We start from the raw sequence: 19,930 nt of genomic DNA, 5'->3' as shown, positions 1-19,930 counted from the left end.
ATTTTTAAAAATCACCAGTAATGAATAGATAGAAAATATGTTCTTATTGTTTGTGGCATGTGCACCGCTAGTGGTATACTCATGAGACAGAGAGAAAAAGCTTTGTACTCACCTGTTAACTCTCTCTATGGCCTCTAGATCTGGAGGGGGGATGGAAAAGCAAACAGCAGGTGCTGCCTTAGTCTCTCTACTGGCATTCTGCACGACCCAGTTTTCCTGGTTGCTGTTGTCATGCAACATATACTTCTCACCCATCTCGAGCCGCCCCTGGAAGGAAGGAAGGAAGACAGAAGGAAAGTTTTGGTTTTGAGAGAATTTCAAATATAGCCACTCTTTGCTAGAAAGACAAACTCAAGACATTGTTCAGATGTCACAAAATGTTGTTCTTTGTTTCTGCAGCTCAGAGGTGCCCTGGGTCTATTTTAGATGTTTGTACATGTACACATTTGGTGCCATTACTAAGAACAGAAGAAGAGCCCTGCTGCTGGATCAAACCAAAGACCTATCTACACCAGCATCTTAAATCCCATAGTGGCCGACCAGATGTCTCTGGAAAGCCCATAAACAGGGCATTAGAGCAAAATCCCTCTCCTGTCCATATTTCCCAGAAACCAATATTCAGATACACTATCTCTGATTCTGATGATGGTATACAGCCACCATGACTAGTAGTCATTGTTAACTTTACCCTACTAGCCCCAAATGAGTGGAATGCCATATATAGTGATTTCCCTTAAACTCTGTCACTCTGGTATATCCTACAATAAAGGGATCAATTGTGTGGTGTCACACCTGCTCACTGTTTGTGGTGTGCTACAGATTGGTTGTTGCACTGTCTTAGGGATATCTGGGCATAGAGAACTCTCATACCACACTGTTCCTTTTTCAAACATGGCACCCAAATACTTCACCGCTGCTTTTCCTTCTGCTTGATTTGATGCAGAAGTAGCAGCAAAAGGGAGATTAAAGCAACCTCTTCAGAAACCACAGTGAGGTACACGGTACACAATTTCAGAATAATCAGTTTCCATCACATATGATACGACAAGGCCATTTTCTTACATCACCCAAATCCCAGTCACAGATGGTAGTCACGGTAATTGGCTGGGAGGGTTGGAGTCTGCGGAGTTTCAAAGGGCTAATCTCCTTGCTCCTCCTTTTCAGTTCAGCAATGCTCCTCTCAGCTTGTTTCACAGACTTCTCATCGTTCTAGACAGGAAAGAGGAGGAGAGAGTTCAGAGCTGGTGTGTATTTTGGGCAAATAACGCAGCCTAGAGCAGGACCAGAACAACTTGTGGCCCACTAAGCCATGCAGAGCCCATCAGCCCTATACATTGGCCTGCTAGGTAGATGACAATTTTCCTGTTTTCAAAGATCTAGGCTAGTTAGCGAGCTCCTGGTGCTCTGCCATACATAGTTAGTGGAAAGCATTTTGTTTGATGGCCTGTAAGTTGTGTGGGCTGGGTGTTGATGGGGCTGGAGACCCTAATTTTGAGGATGTTGATGACACAATGACTTTTGTTCTGTTCACACATTCAGAAGAAAGCATGGAAGGGGGACTTGGATCATGTTTGCTGTCTCCATTCCTAAAATGCACATTAATCTGAAGGTCTGAAAGAGCTTGTGCATGCACAATTTGTACACATACTGCACAATCAGGAACTTTTCAAAAGGCACATGATCTCACTGCTCAACCCAGGTCAGCCCTTCATCCATAATCTTCATCTGAACAGAACTTCTGTGTTTTATTAATTCTTGTCTGGGGAGCAAAGCCTTCTGGGAGAGAACTCAGCCACAAGGCACAGGGACTGGGTGCAGTTCCCCTCCAGCAACTCATCTTCCCTTACCTCCTCCTTTCCCCTCTTATCTTAGCTTCTCTTCACTCGATTTAATGAAGTGAATCAAGTCCACTTGTCCAATTTATAACTCCCAGGCTGTGCACCTAACTGAATTTAGATGAAGCCATAAAAATAATTAGATTTGGTTGCTGCAATAATCCAGGAGAGGCACGGTTGCTCCAGGCCAGTAATTAAAATGTAAGAACTTGTTGAAATCACGTCCCCATTCCCCCTTGTGGTTCTCACTTCCAGCTGAAGGAATAAATCAGACACCACTCCTGGGCTGTCCTTGTTGAACGTGCTGTATTTCGTATCAAGGTCATTGTTCAGCTTGTTTAGTGAATGGCTCACAGCATCAGCATCGTCATAGAACTAAATACAAAAAAGAGAGAAGAGCAGTAGCAAAACAGTCAGAGAAATGTACTTTGACCATGAAATTCAGACACTGCTAACTTCTGCTGCTGTGCTCCTATAGCAGAATGTTCATGTTGCTGTTTTTGCCAAACTTTAACTACCGTATTTTTCGCTCTATAAGACGCACCAGACCACAAGACGCACCTAGTTTTTGGAGGAGGAAAACAAGAAAAAAAATATTCTGAATCTCAGAAGCCAGAACAGCAAGAGGGATCACTGCGCAGTGAAAGCAGCAATCGCTCTTGCTGTTCTGGCTTCTGGGATAGCTGCACAGCCTGCATTCGCTCCATAAGACGCACACACATTTTCTCTTACTTTTTAGGAGGGAAAAAGTGAGTCTTATAGAGCAAAAAATACGGTATATAGCCTCATCCTACCAGGTCAGTGCAAGCTTCAGGGCTCCAGAGTTTGTCTGCTTCCACTAGTTTCCCATTGCTGTGATTGGGACCTGCATTAAGACCTCAACAGTCATGTGACCCAGTACTATGTGGCCATGACTTTTGCCTCTATTCATTTGGTTTAGTGCTAAAGCATTTAAAATGTTGGAGACATGCCCTAATTCTATCAATACCAAGATCTTGCACAGAGACTCTTCTACAGGTTTCCCTCCATATCAGGAGTGGCAGATGAACATTGGGCAATAGTCGCTGCCATGGTGCCTCCCATATTCTGTAATGCTCTTCCCAGGAAAGCTTACCTGCCACTTACTTTGATGACCTTCCAGCACCAGGTGAAGAGCTCTATATTTTCGAAGGTTGTGTAATGGTTTTTATATCTGCTGGCGAATGCATGCTGCTGTTTTAGATTTTGCTGCTTTTAATACGTTGTTTGCAAGTGGCAATGGCTTTAATCACTTGCATGGTATTGCATTTTGATTCTTTGTAAGCTGCCCCAGGAATGTGTCCGAAGGATGAGATAGAAATTTCAATAGCAACGCAGTAGGAAATCTCTTTTTTAACCCCCCCAAAAAAGGGATTCAAAGAGTGTTAAAAGGACTACGTTAGATTCAGACCTGCCTTTCCACAAATGGAAGGTCCGCTTCTGTTTGTGGAATGGACTAAGATCTAGCAGTGGCTCTGACAGGAGGAAGAGAGTGGGCAAGGGTGATTTTTGTTAACCTTTGCTCCCCCACCCCAAAGCCCCTTGCATTGCTGCTTTGGAGGCAGTTCTAGAGCAGCTTTGATGGGGCACAGGGAGAAGGACTGCTCACAAAAAATCTGAATTGAGCCCTATGAAATTAAGAGATTTTCTGCAAAAACAAATGCAACATGTATTGCAGGGAGTTGGATGAGATGACCTTTAGGGTCCCTTCCAACTCTACAATGCTACAATTCTATGGACATACTAGACAAACAAATGCTTTCAGACTCTGAACATGGAATCTTTCTAAGCTATGGGTGAGGAGGGATCCATGAGATGGCGCAGGCGCAAGGAGTTCAAACTGCTGAAGGTGTACCTTCTGATCACTAAGTTTCATGTGAACTTTGTCTGCCTGCCCTTAGGAAACTGCCTAAATATTTTAAAAGTTTCTACACATGATCATGAAGATTTGAGATCCCTGGGGCCCCTCATATACCACCTTCTAGTACCCTCCCACAATCTACCTTTCTGTAGTTCTCTATGTTCTTCAGATGGTTCTCTTGGCAGATGCACAAGTAGAGAAGATTCTGCCACTCATTCTTAAGCGCTTCCTGATGAGCCTGCAGTGGAAATGAAATAGTTCTCATGTCATTCTCCATCTAGCTTCATGGTTTTCCGCGGAGTTTCTTTTCTGTTAACCCCCAAACTGACAGAAGTATGTAGCTGTGGGCTGCTGAATCCACACAACAAAGGAAATCATATTACAGGGGAAAGATAATATGCTGTTCAAAATCTAAGAGAGGGAAATCAACACATTTGCTTTGTATCATGTGAACTTATCAGTTTCTATAAGGTCTGGATCAGAGGTGTGTCGTAAAACATTTTTGAAAAATATTAACATTCAAAACACACGTGTAAGCTCGTTGCACAGTTAGAGGATGGACAGCGGTGTAGTTTATTCTTGTGCAACATCTCATTCCCCGAATACTAATGCCATCAGATTGCAAAATATTACCACTCCCTGAGAAGCTGCATTGTTGGACTCTAGCCCAAGCTCTCCATGATTATATTCTCAGTTGAGAATATAATGCCAAACTTTAATGTAGCACAAAGCAAAAACTCCCCAGATGACCTTGCTCTGCAATTTCTGTTTCCTTTCATAACTGACCATTTCCGGGGCATTTGTCTGCTTGTACATATGACAGGCCAGAACTTTGGCCCAGCTATTCCTACATACCACAAAACCATGAAGAATTTTATGTTTTGGTACACAGGAAAAGGCCTTTTGGAATGGGAGCTTTTGAATCAGGTCACCTGACAACCTGTTTATTGAACATGCATCATGATCCATTTGCCCTGAAGAACCAGAGGGCAGAGAACCCAGCAGATCCAGCAACATATAGCATGGCCCAATTAGTATGGTATTGTCAAACTTAGGTTTGTCTTTTTATACCACTTTAGCTGTCATGGCTGCCTCCTCAAAGAATCCTAGGAATTGTAGTTTGCCAAGCTGCAGAAATTTCTCTGTGAGTCCACCCACACCCCTGCTACAATTCCCAGGTTTCCTTGGGAAGAAGGGGATGTCTGCTAAGCTATTTTTGTAGTGTGGATTTGTCCAACAAAACACAGAATGTAAGGTTGGCATAATTATTCAGAGAAGATCCTTCATCTAATGCAGATTGCAAAACTTTGGGGGAAATGATATGGGTTTTTTAAGTGGCACACTAGAGTTGCCTGCTCTCAGCTCTCAGGATGTGGTAGGTTTTAATGGCGAAACAGTATCTCAATAAATACTCTTTTATTTTGCTGTTCTCCTGAACTCGCTCTGGAGGGCCATATAATATCACAAACATTTAGACATAGCTTGAAGCAAGAGAAATCTAGAACAATTCTTCATTAAGCAGAGGGGTGGGGAATTGGTGGTCCTCTGGATGTAGTTGGACTCCCATCAGCCCCAGCCAGCATGACCAATGGTCAGGGATTATGGGAGAATCAGTGCATAACTGTTTGAAGATCTGGGCACAGAGAGAGTTCCAGATTCTGCACCTACCTGAATTGGGCTCACAGCTGGATGCTTCAGTTCGACCATCCTCTCTCCATCATCTTGGAGGGTATTCACATACTCTTCTTGGTTAAGGAGTTCATTATTTTTGAAATCCTGCAGGAGGATCAGAAGGAGCCCACTATATAAGCACTTTGAATGCTAAGAGGTCCTTTGCATTTTAGGAGAAGCAGTAGCCCCACATGTCCTAGAAAATGCCAAATCTACCACTAAGCTTAGTTATTAGATGCCTTTACTGACGTCATTGGGGCAGAGAAAACTCCTGCTGCTCAGATTTTCATATAAAAGTGTGTGAGAGAGAGAAACAATGCATTAGAAGACAAAGAGCATGTTTACATAATCTCTTCTCCCAATAAAACAACTGGAAAAATGTGAAGTTCACGTGGCTAGAACTTTCCAGATGTGCCCCAGACCCAATTGGCTAAGGAATCCAGGGCATAGATTAGTGATAGCTCATGTCAGCTGAAAGTGGTAGGACTTCTGTTCCCAAATCCCCATTCACAAATGGTTTGCATGCAAAGAAAGAAGCATCTAGATGCAAAAGTATCCGTTTTCCCTTTCCTTGTTGCTGGCTCTCTCATACACAGATACCCATGCCACAAAGCAGCCTGGAACAGGTTCCCCAACCATTTATATAAAAGTTTCATAACATGGTAGGTAGCTTCCTCCATCCTCCCCATTTACATTTTCTCTTCTCTGCTTCCTCAATGTTTCCATGCTTGTGCGGCACTTTGTAGCTCCATCAAAGGAGCACTAGAGAGCATGCATGCTCAGAAGAAGCCTAAAGGATGGTTTCCTCTGGGGTCCACCCTTGTTCTGTTAACCAAGTCAGAGTAACTACGAACATGCCCAAGTTCAGAGAGCTTTGACTGACCAGAACATATTGAATATACGTTGGGACTCTCCTCTGAGTGTGGACTGAGGTAAAGGGCAACAACAAGAGCAATAGGCCCAGTTATCTGTTTAGTAAAGTGATGTTCAACACCGATAATTAAAAGGACTCCTACCAATGCAACTATGCTGCATGTTGGTGCTGTTACACATATGAATCATTGAGAGCTAAAAATCTCTTTGGAGAGTAAATAAAAGAAACCCGCATTCCCTGACCAAAGTCTTATCCAAAAAGTTACCATGGGTGGCATTCAACAGTTTTATTCAGAGCAGATCAACTGAAATTAGGTATGTTCATTGATTTCAATGGGTATACTCTGAGTACAACTTAGTTGAATACCACCCTTTGGGCAGGATTCTACAAACAAGCCTTGCTAGGCGAAGCCCACACAATAACGTCCACTGCATGCAGGACATGGCTCCCAAAATTGGTTCTGCAGGTGTTGAGGGAACCCCCAGGACACCATGTAAGGGAATTCTTCTGTCTGGCAAGTCAAAATTATTGTGCTTATGGAACCCTTGCCAAAGCACTATGTTGAATTCTTCCCCAAATCTCCTGTTCTTCCCTATCAGGTGCTTTCGTTTTGCAATGCCGTTACTTACCTCGTACTCACGCCGCGCAGACTGGGGGTCAGCCATCTGGTCACTCCAGTCCTGCCTCAATATCTTGTTCTGCTGCTCTGTGAGGTAACCCAGCTCCTTCGTGCAACCCTGGAGGTGTGTATAGAGGCTGCCCAAGCTCTGGCCCCTCCAGATAGAGGCTTTCTATCCATTTGGAGAGAGAAAGAGAGAGATTTCAATGCCTTGGCAGCAATTTTAACTTAGAATGCCTATAGCCCGTTTTAGGGAACGTGGTTCGTTTCAATTCTCCCTCACAATATAATTTGACACCACAACAACTCCATGAAGTAGTTTAGAATGAAAGACAAAGGCCACCGCTGAATGTTTATCATATGAACCTGGATCTCCCTCTACATCCAGCCTCAAAACCTCAGTCCAAAAATTTCCCCGTAGAGACGCTGGCTACTGTGGGGATGGGTGACTGAAATGAAGGTGTTTGTGCTCAGTGAGTCATGTGGCTTGTTTGGTTGCTTGAAGTGGGCCCTCAGGTTCTGGAAACCATTGTGTGGAAGGGGCAGAATTTAAATACTGCACCCAGGGCATTCAAATGCTTTTCTTTTCCTCACGCTTCCAATTACACATTCAGTGCTTCCTTTATGCAAGGAACCAGGAACTGTAAATAAGGTACTGGGAACTAGTAACCAACTTCAGCTTTGTAGGAGTGTACCTAGGGGTTGACCAGGTTGGCACCTCCAAGACTGCAGGCCCAAGTATGTGTGCAAAAATTGCACCTCTCCACTCTGCCTTGGAGTGGCTAGGAGGCCACCTGCCCATTGCCCAGGCCATTCCTCCGCAGCTCTGGGGTGGCTGGACAAGGGGCGAAGGCTCCTCTGGGCGTCTCAGAGGAGGAATCCAGTTGCTGGTGTGGGCCTTCACAGCAGCCCTGTGGGGACCCCTCCCCAGGTGGCCAGCAGCACTATTAGAAGTGTGAGCGGAGCACCCAGCATGGCTCAGAGGGAATAAATATGGAGACAGTGGGTGAGAGTTGCAGGAGGAGGGAAAAGGAAGGGATAGGGAGGAAGTAGAAGGGAAAGCAGCAAGCAGAGGAAGGGAGGCAGGAAGCAGGCAGACAGATGATGGAGGAGGAGGAGAAGGAGAAGGGAGGCAGAGTAGAGCAGACCCAATCCTGATGGCTGCAGAGGAAGTCACTGGCACAGTGTGAAAGGCAACAAATAGCAAACTTTTTGAGTGTTGGGTCCATGGTCCCTCCCAACTTTGAAGGTCCCAATATAGCTTCTTGCCAAGGGTGCAGAAGTATGCCCAGCAGTGGAGGAAGCCGCTTGGGTGCCTGGGGCTGCGCACCCGGGGTGGGACAACGGCAGGGCACCCATAGGGGTGGGGCGCACCGCGAAGCCTCCAGAGTCTGCCTGCCTCCTCCCACTCAGCCGCCCTACAGCTGGGGGGGAGGCAGCGGGCGGACCGTTTGGGCAGCACAGAGCCTGCACGCGCCCAAGCCACCACGTCTCTTCCGGGAGAGACACATGGCTCGGGCGCGCTGCAGGCCCCGTGGTGAGTGCCGCCTGGCATTTTGTCACCTCCCGCACCCACCTTTCTCTTCTCCTGGGTATGCCTCAGCAGCTTTGTAAGTGCTTCAGGAATCAACTAGTCCAGGTTGGGACGCAGCTAAACATGTCTCATTTTCCAAACAACGCCCTGCCTGAACCTGACAGTTTTCTTTAAAATATAAAAGCCTCTTTAATAATCCATTTGGTTTTTTCAAAAGGAAAAATAAGTTACCTCATAGAGAAAAAGTGATGTTGTGGTCTATGGATTAACACAATAAATTCTATTCTAGACATATTGGATAAGATTCTTACCAGCAATTTCTTGTGCCTGCTCCTTAAATCTTCTGCTTCCTATTTGTTTGGTAAGGAGGGCAGGGAGAGAGAGAGAGAGAGAAAAAAAAAAGCATTCACAAAGTAATCGATTATAAGTTTTAAAAAAGAATTTCACAGACTATAGAAAGTTTTACTTAAAAAGCAGACCTTGTCTTATTGCAGACAATTGTCAGGGTCCAATATATGTACTGTAGGAAAGTCAGTGAAGACTTATTTTATACAATTTGGATTCAAGTAGAGTCTTCTGGCTTTTTAAATAAATTGATGCTAACAAGTTTATTTCAAAATGCTGGTATTCTGTGTGTACTAATTCAGTGTTTATCATTTTAATTTGAATCAGATTTAGGAAAGTGATGCTGGGAACATTGAATTTTGAACATTGAGTGCAAAATTCTGGCTTTGTTTCATCCTTTCAAAGCAGACTACTCATAGCTTTCTGTTTAAAGAATGGCAGCAGAAAGCTATCAATTAGCTAAGTCAGCCTTTACTTTTGGCTACCAATTAGTCATCACTATCAATTAGCAATTTTACTTTACTAAGGTAATTAAGGCTCAGTCTGCTTCTGTAGGCTGTTATTATCACACAGTTCAGTAATAGGGCAGCTGAGGTACAATGTCCTAAAAAACGCCACATAATCACATAATGTCCCAAATGTGTAATACTCTCCCCCCAGAAGTCCATTTGACACCTACAGTGTTAATTACTTAATTAATCAATGAAGCATTTATTGTCGGCTTTCATATAGAAATAAAAGTGTGGTTTGCATAATAAAATCAATGCAATAAAACAGTAAAATACCTTAAAAACAAAAACAAATACCATATTTTTTGGAAGAACCAAAGCTATGTTTATTTAAGCATCTTTCATCTGTTATCTTTTCAGTATCAGCTCAAAACTTCATTATTTTCTCAAGTTTTTAACTGTTGAGATTTTATAGACCTTTTATTTATAAGATGCTGAGCCTGTGCTGGACAGTGCAAGATACTGTATGGAATTACTTGGATGTATCACTGATGTTTTTGTTCTGTTTTGAAGAAAGTTCTGCAAGTAAAGTTTTGAATAATATCTAATGGGTCTGGACAATGTTTCATTTCAAAAGAAGTCAGTTTTTATGCACCCAGTTGCTTCCAGCTGCACAATAGTAATATCTGCAATACTCTATACAACCTCGGAATCTGTACTGCATGGTTGAGGGAACCCTACTGAACACATTCTGGGGGCACACAATGGGGTCTATCAACAGAGTTGGAAAGGTAGATGAAATATGCAATTTTACCGGACTATGAAGGTTCTTGATCTGGAGTCCATATGCTTCAATTTCCTTCTGAAGGATGTTGTGTTCTGCTACCTGTTTCTCCAGCTCTGGCATAGTAGGTCCATATTTCCCTGCATCGATTTCTTTCTGCAACAAAGCCAGTAAGAGCACTTTAAGGGTTACCCAACTGAGAAAGACCAGTCCATTCCTCTAACCTCCTACGCCAAGATCTGTTCCTCATGGTAGCTGCCAGCAATAAAGACCCCCTTACCTTGTGATGTTGGAGGTTACTGAGCACCAGAACAACAGAGCAGGAGAAAACAGAAGAGGGGAGGCAGAGGTTCTCAGGACAGGTTCAAAAGGCCTGGTGGTTTTACCAGCACAAAACCATTATTGGTAAAACTGCCCCCCCCCCCGATAAACTTTTTTCTGCCATGAAGCTTTTCAGACAGAGGAGAATCCTTTGATTCAGGAGGACCTTAGGCTGTGTACACAATATACCTTTAAAACACATTTAAAGCACATTTCCCCCCTCAAAGAATTCTGGGCACTGTAGTTTGTTAAGGCATACTGGGAATTGTAACTCTGAGGGGTAAAATACAGTGCATAGAATTCCTTTATGGGAGAAACATGCTTTGAATGTGCTTTAAAGGTATAGTGTGTACACAGCCTTAGCTGTTGATTTTACAAGGAAGCAGGGCAGGAGGAGAGTTAAGGTTCATGCAGAGAAGAAACGGCTGAGTAGGCTTACATCCAAGACAACAGTGTGGCTGGCAGCAGCCAAAATATCTTCTAGCTCTGCAATGCAAATGCCTCCAGCCATTACTCTCCCCATAGCTAGGACACCAGAGAAGAGAAGTGGGTGTGGGTGTGTGTTTCTTCCTCACAGACTTTATTAGAGGACCATAGAGTAAATAGGAGATGTGGAGGGAAGCATAGACTGGATCAACATCCAAACAGGGAATCTGACTCTCCCTGAGTCACGGAGGAAGAAGGCAGTCGGTTGTGCACTAAGGAACCCTGTTTCATCTGCTGGAAGATCATCATAATCATCATCAACAACATTATCAACAAAGTATTATTATTTATGCCCTGCCCAGCTGAACACCAAAGAGCTGTAGTGATGACAAGGCAACCCTCCATTCTAAAACCTCAGGTCTAGTGCCAGTAGTTGAAAGCATGTCTGTGGCAAAGGATATTTTTTTCAGACATTACTGTTCAGTAGCAAAACAGCCGCCAGTTCATCTTGACTACAAGCCTGGGGCATTTATTTCAAAGGCACTATTAAAGCAGCTGCATCTTCCGGGTTGCTTTAAGATATTTGCAACATTAAAAAAACTTTCTCAGGTTTATGCAAAGAAACTGCATTTAACAATCCAAACAAACCCCTTCTGCTATAGTTCCTTCAATGATGGCAGTGACAAGAGGGCCTAAGGTTGCGATCCAAACCATAGCTACTACGATTATCATGATGACCAGGTTGAATTCCCATCAAGTTGTATACTGGGCCATATCTGAAGATGGTCTCATCTGCTATCAATGATTGAGCCAGGGGAGGTTATTGCTTTTGTTTGTTACTATGTTATGTATTTTTGTGTTTTTATATAGTTAACTGCCCCGTGAATCTTTGGATGAAAGGCGGTATAGACATTTAATAAATAAAAATAAAATCCTCATGAACATAACTACACTTCTTGAATCATGCCTTTTGTTTTCCTTAGTGGAATTAATGTTCACCTTTATTAGCAAATCTACTTGCTCAAATCAAATACCAGTGTATCCAGTTAGCAACCTTTACCTGCTTTTGTTCTAGAATTTTTCCCCAGTCCACTTTGGAACCAGCTTCAGGAAGTGTAAACTTTTCATACAAATCTCGATATTCGGCACATTGGTGTGTCACTCGGCCGTGCAGCTGCTTGATGCTTTGCAAGAAAGAAGGAAGTTTCTCTGTTAGAAATTAGGTCCCCCAACCTAAGGAAGATTTGACCAGGACCACACTGAATGACCTGAAAGGTTTGGTCTGGAGTTTATCACCTATTGATGTCAGTCAGCCACATGGGTCACCATTAGGGATGGGAGAATCTGTCAATTTAAGTTTATCAGACTTCCATTTTAGTGCAGGTTCCTCCTAATATACACATTTTTGTATACACATTTGCCTAATATACATATAGCTTTCTAAAGCATATTTCCCCATATATTTACATTTCCCCTAATTAATTTCTCTGCTGCTTTATGCATTTCTGAGCAACTTTACCTTAGTACATGCATTTTTGTACACATATCTTGGGTTGGGGAACCACACTGCAAAATTTGGAGAAGTGCAAATTTTGAATAATAGAATAATAGAATTGTAAAGTTGGAAGGGAGCCTGAGGATCATCTTTTCCAACCCCCTGCAATACAGGAATATACAGGTGTCCCAAATGGGTATCAAACCTGCAACCTTGGGATTATCAGCACCATGCTCTTACCAACTGAGCTATCTAGGCATGATTGAATTTCAGTCTGTACATTGTTTTGGAAGGTGCAGATTCGGAAGATTCACCTTAAAATGCAAACTGAATCTAATTTGTGCCTCATCCCTAGTCACCATGCAACTAGGGCCAGGGCCTTTTCAGTACTGGCCCCGACTTGTTGGAACGCTCTGTCACAAGAGACTAGGGCCCTGACATCTTTCCGCAGGGCCTGCAAGACAGAGACCGTTCCGCCTGGCCTTTGGTTTGGACTCAGTCTGACCCCTATGTTTCCCTCCCCTTAAGGTTTTGATCTGTGAGCATCTATTAAAATGAGGCTGCATTTTAAATTGTATTTTGACCCATATTTTAAATTGGTCCCCCCCCCATTATGTTTTTATTGTAATTTTACTGGTGTTAGCCGCCCTGAGCCCGGCTCTGGCAGGGGAGGGTGGGGTATATATAATAATAATAATAATAATAATAATAATAATAATAATAATAATTATTATTATTATTATTATTATTATTATTATTATTAAAATTTAGTTGAGAAGGGTTGCAAACAAATAGAAGCATTACAAACTCACTCTTTTTCAATTTCCAAGGCCTGAGGGTGCTTCAGACGTTTGACTTTGTCCACATCTAGGAAGAGGTCCTTCAGTAGCACCTCGGCCTCTTTCAGGTTTTTGGCATTCTGCTGCTGGAACTCAAAAGGCTTGTTCTGCTGGCAGTTACTGCTGTCCTGTAATCAAAAAAAGTGTTGGTGCATAAATGCCATTATCCATCGGAGATGGTAGGAAGTGGCTGTGAATCATGAAGCCAAATCTTACTCTTAAGTACAAACAGGCAGCTCTCGGTATTTTCACAAACTTGAGGAAAGTGTTTTTCGTCACGCAGTGCATAATCATTAATTTATAGAAATCACTGCCAAAATATACACTGGTAGCCTCTAGCTTAGAGGATTGAAAAAAAACAGGTGAGACAAATTTATGAAGGATAGACTTAGCATGCTGAGGGAACAACAGCAGATGATACTTCACGAAGGCATTGGGTTGAAGACAAAATGATGTATTAAGCTCTTGAACACCACCTAGACATTGGGCGTGCATATATATTTCCAACTGAATCTTCAGGGTTTTAATGCTCTACTCAGGGCTTTCTCCAGTACCCCTTCATCTCTAGCACATAGTGTGGGTCTCATATCAACCTCCCAAATTTACCTGCTTAAGTTTGTTTTGTGTTTCAAGGATGTCCTTTTCCACCTGGTCAGCATTTTTTTGCATGCGAGAGATGAGCACAGCCAAGTCATTTGTGCTTGAGGATCTGAGGACAAGAACAGAGAAATCAGGTGCATACAAATTACAGTAGTTTGCTCAAAGTTTTCATTCGAGTCATGGCCCGATTAATCATTATGTAATTGCCAAATACAGGTGACTCTCCACTTACCTTCTGGACCCCCCCCCCTCATAAATGAAATGCACGTAAATGGGGAGTCCTAGTGGCTTCTCTGTTGAGCAGCCTCAACAAAGCCCCGCTGCGCCTCCAGTTCACAAGGAGACCCTCCCAGGCCAATAGGAATGAAACAGATCCAAGTCTGCTGTTGAGAAAGAGTGCCTAACTTTATTGCTGACGTAATGTGGAAGTGAGATGCATTTTGGAGTGTTTGTGCCCAGTAATCTTCTGGGTGACTGCGCACAGTCAGAAGTTCAGCAAAGCGATTAAGCTTCCCATAGCAGACAAAATGTAGCAGAGGTTGTTTCACTTGGTAAACACAAAACACACTATATACATATTATACACAGTTGCTACAAGAAGGCGTCTTTCTCTGAGCCTAGAGAGGGTTTTCAGCTTTCAAAGTCATCGCACATCCAAAGTCCAAAGTTGCTAATGTCCTGCAACTTCAGTCGACTGTTTCTTCTTCACAAGTCTTTCCAGTTCTGACCAACAATCCTTCTCCACAATTCTCCACCAGCCCAGACTAAGAAATGGCCTTCTTCATACACTCCTATAACCACAAATTAATACTGTGGATTGTCAACAGCCTGACAATCCAGACACAATGTTTGTTTGACCCATTGATGACTTCCTAGTGACTTCTTGAGAACCACCTAGGGTGTGTTACATTATATGTTGAAAAGAGCAATAGTTGATTTCTTTCTCCCCTCAGTAATGAGTAAAGTATAAAAACTGCAGTGAATGACATTGCAGACTATAATATTATAGGGAGTCATTCTAATGGAAAATAAAACTATTTGTCTCTGAGAAGAGATACTTGTTATCTATCAGAAGCAGCTATCGTCCTATGTGTGTTTTTTAAAGAACCTACTAAACATACTTTTTGGTTACCAAAGCTTTGTATTCACATTTTGAATGGAAATCATTATTCACAAATATACTATATACCTATCATTCAAATGTTACAAGAAAAAAATACCATTACATGACAGCTTTTGAACAATAAATACTATTGCATAAAAAGGTAAAGGGTAAAGGGACCACTGACCATTAGGTCCAGTCGTGGCCGACTCTGGGGTTGCGGCGCTCATCTCACTTTATTGGCCGAGGGAGCTGGCGTACAGCTTCCGGGTCATGTGGCCAGCATGACTAAGCCACTTCTGGTGAACCAGAGCAGCGCACGGAAACGTCGTTTACCTTCCTGCCGGAGCGGTACCTATTTATCTACTTCTACTTTGACGTGCTTTCCAACTGCTAGGTTGGCAGGAGCAGGGACCGAGCAACGGGAGCTCACCCCGTCGCAGGGATTCGAATCGCCGACCTTCTGATCGGTAAGTCCTAGGCTCTGTGGTTTAACCCACAGGGCCACCCACGTCCCAAATAAAAATAAAATAAAAATAAAAATGCAAATACTATTGCATGCCAACTATCAAATGCTGTCAAATATCACAAACAACCAATGGTTTTCTAACTCTCTTCTGGGACGCTCACTTCAACTGTCCCCTATTCCTTCACTTTAAACCCCATTCCTGAGCTACGCCTTGATGCCTGATTCTCCCCCATCAGCCCCTGAATATCGGGATTGAAGGTGATTTCAAACCTGACTTTTTACCACCCCATGATTGAAATCAAAAGGGAGAACAGCTCCCCTTTGATATCATTAACCGTCAGCTCTTCCTGTCTCTAGTCTCCACACGGTGTCATGGACAGAGAGTTTAGCAATACTCTTCTGTGAGAACAACTGATGTTACTTCAACAACCACAAGAGAATGAGTATGTTATATGGGCGCACAGCGTGTTCTTGTGGGACTCAACATTGCCCTTGTGAGTGAACTGAGTGTGTATGAACCCGATAACATGCACCAGAATCATTTTCAGGGTTCCTCCTCAAGAATGTTGTGGCACACAGAGGTTCCTTGGCAGGTGCCAAAGTAGAAAGTGTTCCTTGAAGGTAGGACGCTTGATAGCCACATTACATATCAGCTGCCCATGCTGGTAACTAACACTGTACTGTGTTGCATATCGACGCTGCAAAATATAACAGCTGGCTACAACTGAATGCTGGTTACAAGTATATTTGGTAAATATTATTCAGTGAATATCTGGAGGGTATTTTGTGTTTTTGTTTTTTAAAAAAAAACTGGAAAGGAAAATTCATTTTCCCAACCTTAAATACAGTTGATATAATTTTACACATACACACACAAATTTGTATGCATTTTATACATTTCCACCAGTATATATATATTCGTATATAAATGCATCCAATATACAAATTTTTGTAAGCGATTTCCCCAAATATTATGTATTTCTTGTATGTGATCTTCACTAATATAGGTACACATTTTTGTGTATATGCATTTCTGTACAAATATTTGATGGAGAATGGCATTGTAAAATTCATACAAGTGCAACTTTTCAAAGGTTAGCTGTGTTTTGGTTCGCGTATTTGTTCAAGTAGTATGAATTAAGCAGTTTCTCCTTAAAATGCAAGCTTGAACAAAATTCTCCTCCATGCCTACTAACACACAATGCTATGTCTTTAGCATGCACAGATTAAAAATGGCAGCATAAACTTTGAAAAGAAATATCTGAAGCTAAAGATTGTATTAATTCATCCGGAAGCTAGCAATTGGTCAAGGCTCTATGACACATGTATATGCATTTAAGCACATGCTTTTTGTCTCCTGTACTGTGGAATTGTAAGCCAAAGTCAAAATAAACTGGCTTATTTCAGACTAATCAACAGAAAATAAGTGTGTGCATGCAGGAAAGCATAGCAATAAAAATGAGCTGATGTAATGAATGTCTGAGAAACAGTTGTCCTTTGTTGCAGAAAAATGACAGAGATATGTACCATCAGAAGTATTCAGTTTTCACAAACCCTATGTCTTCAGACACACCCTGTCATTACTGCTAGCATAAATCAATAGCGAAAGAAGAAATTAGAGTGCTAAAATTTAGATGCCTTGGAGAAGTCCATGAAGGGCTCTGTACCACTTCAGTTAAAATGTTTAGTGGCCTTCCAAGTTTAGTTTCAATTTAGGCTCTCTGATCTGTTAATCCTGCTTTTCTAGAGCAGCAACAAAGGCTAGAATAAATTAGTGAAGTGGAATGGAGCGAAAAAGTGATTATGCGTGTTGAGTCATCCTTACTTCTTATGGTGGATTATCACTCTCTCTCTCTCTCTCTGTTCCACCTTAGTAATTTTCCTTTTAAATTAAGCTTGGACAATTGTGGCCTAGTGTAATTTAGTGTAGGCTGTAAACTGTTTGTGGTATTATTGCAAACAGTTACTGTAAAGAAAGCGAGGTGTTGTTTTCTTGTGGGATTTTAAAAACTATTACATGCTGTAATCATAATCTTGTCTTGTTTGTAGGATGCACAGGGAATTTTTATTGATGGGCTGCTATAGAAATATTTAATTATTATATGGATAGATTAGATAGATGATAGATAGATAGATAGATAGATAGATAGATCTAGATCCTTTCAAGGGGGCTTTTCTGTTTCAGGAATGTCACATTTTCTTAGCACTCAAAACACAATATATATCAGATTAAATCTAAGCTAAGTCACTGTGCACATGCAATGACTTCCATGAGCCCAACAGAACTCCCACTCCCTCTCCTCCTCTTTGCTCTGCCTCCAGATCTGCTGCGGAGGGTTGTGAAAACCCCTAGAGCAGATGCGGGGTGTGGGGAGAGGAGAGGGAGGAGACATTTTGTTACAGGAGCAGAAGTTGTTCCGCACACACAACTGTATGCAACCAATTGTTCCTGTGCAAAACTTTATTCTCTGTCACTGTCAAAGAAGGTGGGTGGTAATGTTTGGTGAGAGAGGGCACACACACAACCAAGCTCCCATTTTCCTCACAGATCACTAGTCCTACCAGTTTTTTGCAGAAACTGGTTTAACCTTTCTCATGTCAATTGCACAAGTCGCTTGCCTCTTGCTGACGCCCCACTGGCTCCCCATCCCTGGAATGAGGAGGAGCCGTTGACGGCAAACACTTGGACACCACCCAGAACTTCAAGTGTTGCTTTCTGCCAAACGAGAAGGAATATTAGTCATTACCCAGGCGGCCTCCCTGACATGTTGAGACAACCCTAGAAAGGTATTTGCTTTTCTGAGTTCTCTTTCTGCACCTTGGCCAACAGGCCTAGTCAAGGGAAACTCAACGTATCAGGCAGCTTTGCTCATACTTTGCAATTCATGGTATGATATGTATGGCAAGAAACCACAAAGTATTGAAACTCAAGGTGTTTTGGTGACCCACCTTTCTGATAAAACAGACTAATCCAAGAACCAAAGATCAGCTGGAACGAGAAGCTTGCTGCTCATGGAACTCTTCCTTGTTGTCTATTTGCATTTTGCCATGTGATGCTTGTTTAGAAATTCTCAGGACTGGCGATAGCATCTAGCATCCTTTCACGACGCACTGTTTTTGACTCTACCTCCTGTTTTGGGCTTCCCGACCAACATTTCCCACAGTGCCCCAGAGAATGTCATTCAGCAATGCTATGTCAAATGCTCTGGGGCATTGTGGGAGATTTAACATGGCAGGCTTGACCCAGGCTCATGCTAGGGAAGGTTCATGAAAGTCACCCTGCTGTGGGTAGGGGGGGCTGCTCAAACTTCATGCTGCCCTCTGCATGTGAGAGTACACCACAAAAGATGTTCCCACGCATACTAAAGTTATCCCAACAACCATCTACCTTCCTAGATTCACAGCCTTAGCAAAACCCATGTAGCAAATTGATCCATCACCAAACTTATATCAAAGGTTTTCCTTCAAAGTGAACCTTTTAATCGTGTTCATTGCCTTGACCTCTTAAGAGGCATGAGCGCAATGTGATTATTAAATCCTAAGTCTGGTAACAACTTTCTCCAGAACAAATACATATTCTGTGCTTGCCTCTGTGTAACTGTCTTCATGGCAATTCACTGATGATTCTCTCTAATTGGCTTTATTAAGCGTGCTTGGTGATCATCCAGGATAGGTCAGCAGTTACCTGCATTTTTAAAACTACCACCCCACAGCTTTTTGTGTTTAATCTAGGAAGTATCTTGGCTTTTCTTACTTGCAGTATTTTTCTGTGTATGAAAGACAATGGTTCCCCCCCCCTTAATTTTTTGAGTAAAAAACGGGGGGTCCTCTTATACACGGTTTTCGGCAGGGTGATCAACAACTCCAAGATTGCCCCAGAAAAAGCTCAACAACTTTGGCAACTGGAAAAATACTGATTTCTTAATTTAGGGTTCAAAAAAATAGTGGTTGTCTTATACACAGAAAAATATGGTATTTTTAGTTAACCAAATGCTACGTATGCACCCTCTCTCTCAATTAACATTCTGCTTCTGAGCAGGATTTTTAAAATTAAGTATGTTATACTCTTTTATAAAGAAGCTTCATAAATACTCTCTGATACAGACCAAAATTCAAGGCCTAGATGACATCCATTTATACTATGTTGTTTTCTATGCCTAATTCTGGGCTTGTCATTCTGCTTTATTAATAGTTTCTCTACTGTCCTTTTTTTCCCCAACAGGAAAACATAAGACGGCTATTAAAATAAAAAGATAAAATGTACTCTGAAGTCCCTAGTGGAAGGGACTTCAGAGTGCGGAATGGCTTGCCACACTGGTGACATCCAATGAAAGAGGAGCTAGCTGACACCCGGAACTACTTGATTTTTCAAAAGAACATCAATTTCATTTTCTGAGTTAAGAACTGAGTTTAAGAACTAGGTGTATATTTCACCTAGATTCCTTGACCTGAAATATTTTGTTATTCTGATACTCTCCCCAGGAAAAAAAATGGTTGGGTTGAACATATTCTGTTAGACCATGCCATCCATATATATATATATATTCCTCTGTAATAATACGTAAACCAAGTGGTTTCTTCCATGACCATAAATTTAGGGCTTTCAAGTCTAGAAATGTGCAAGCAGCCCTGATGCTGTCTTCACTGGATTGGCTCAGAAATGAACCTAGAAATCCCCCCTTTAAAAA

The 19,930-nt window shown here is 42.2% G+C and overlaps 1 protein-coding gene across 4 annotated transcripts in view; it reads right to left on the bottom strand.

Moving 5' to 3' along the window:
- The window catches only part of EVPL (envoplakin), a 49,123-nt gene that overhangs the window by 12,859 nt on the left and 16,334 nt on the right, over nt 1–19,930 (bottom strand). For all 4 annotated transcript variants that reach the window (XM_083598002.1, XM_083598005.1, XM_083598003.1 and 1 more), the window contains 11 exons: nt 13,678–13,780; nt 13,045–13,199; nt 11,798–11,921; nt 10,021–10,146; nt 8,724–8,762; nt 6,889–7,050; nt 5,383–5,490; nt 3,857–3,952; nt 2,085–2,210; nt 1,063–1,209; nt 113–267 (listed from right to left, as the gene is read on the bottom strand). In XM_083598002.1, coding sequence (XP_083454128.1) covers nt 113–267; nt 1,063–1,209; nt 2,085–2,210; nt 3,857–3,952; nt 5,383–5,490; nt 6,889–7,050; nt 8,724–8,762; nt 10,021–10,146; nt 11,798–11,921; nt 13,045–13,199; nt 13,678–13,780 — 1,341 coding nt within the window. The remainder of the gene's footprint in view (nt 1–112; nt 268–1,062; nt 1,210–2,084; nt 2,211–3,856; nt 3,953–5,382; nt 5,491–6,888; nt 7,051–8,723; nt 8,763–10,020; nt 10,147–11,797; nt 11,922–13,044; nt 13,200–13,677; nt 13,781–19,930) is intronic.

This window comes from Podarcis filfolensis (assembly GCF_964270895.1).
Source record: "Podarcis filfolensis genome assembly, chromosome: 2".
Lineage (NCBI taxonomy): Eukaryota > Metazoa > Chordata > Lepidosauria > Squamata > Lacertidae > Podarcis > Podarcis filfolensis.
This window is presented reverse-complemented; position numbering and strand designations above follow the sequence as displayed.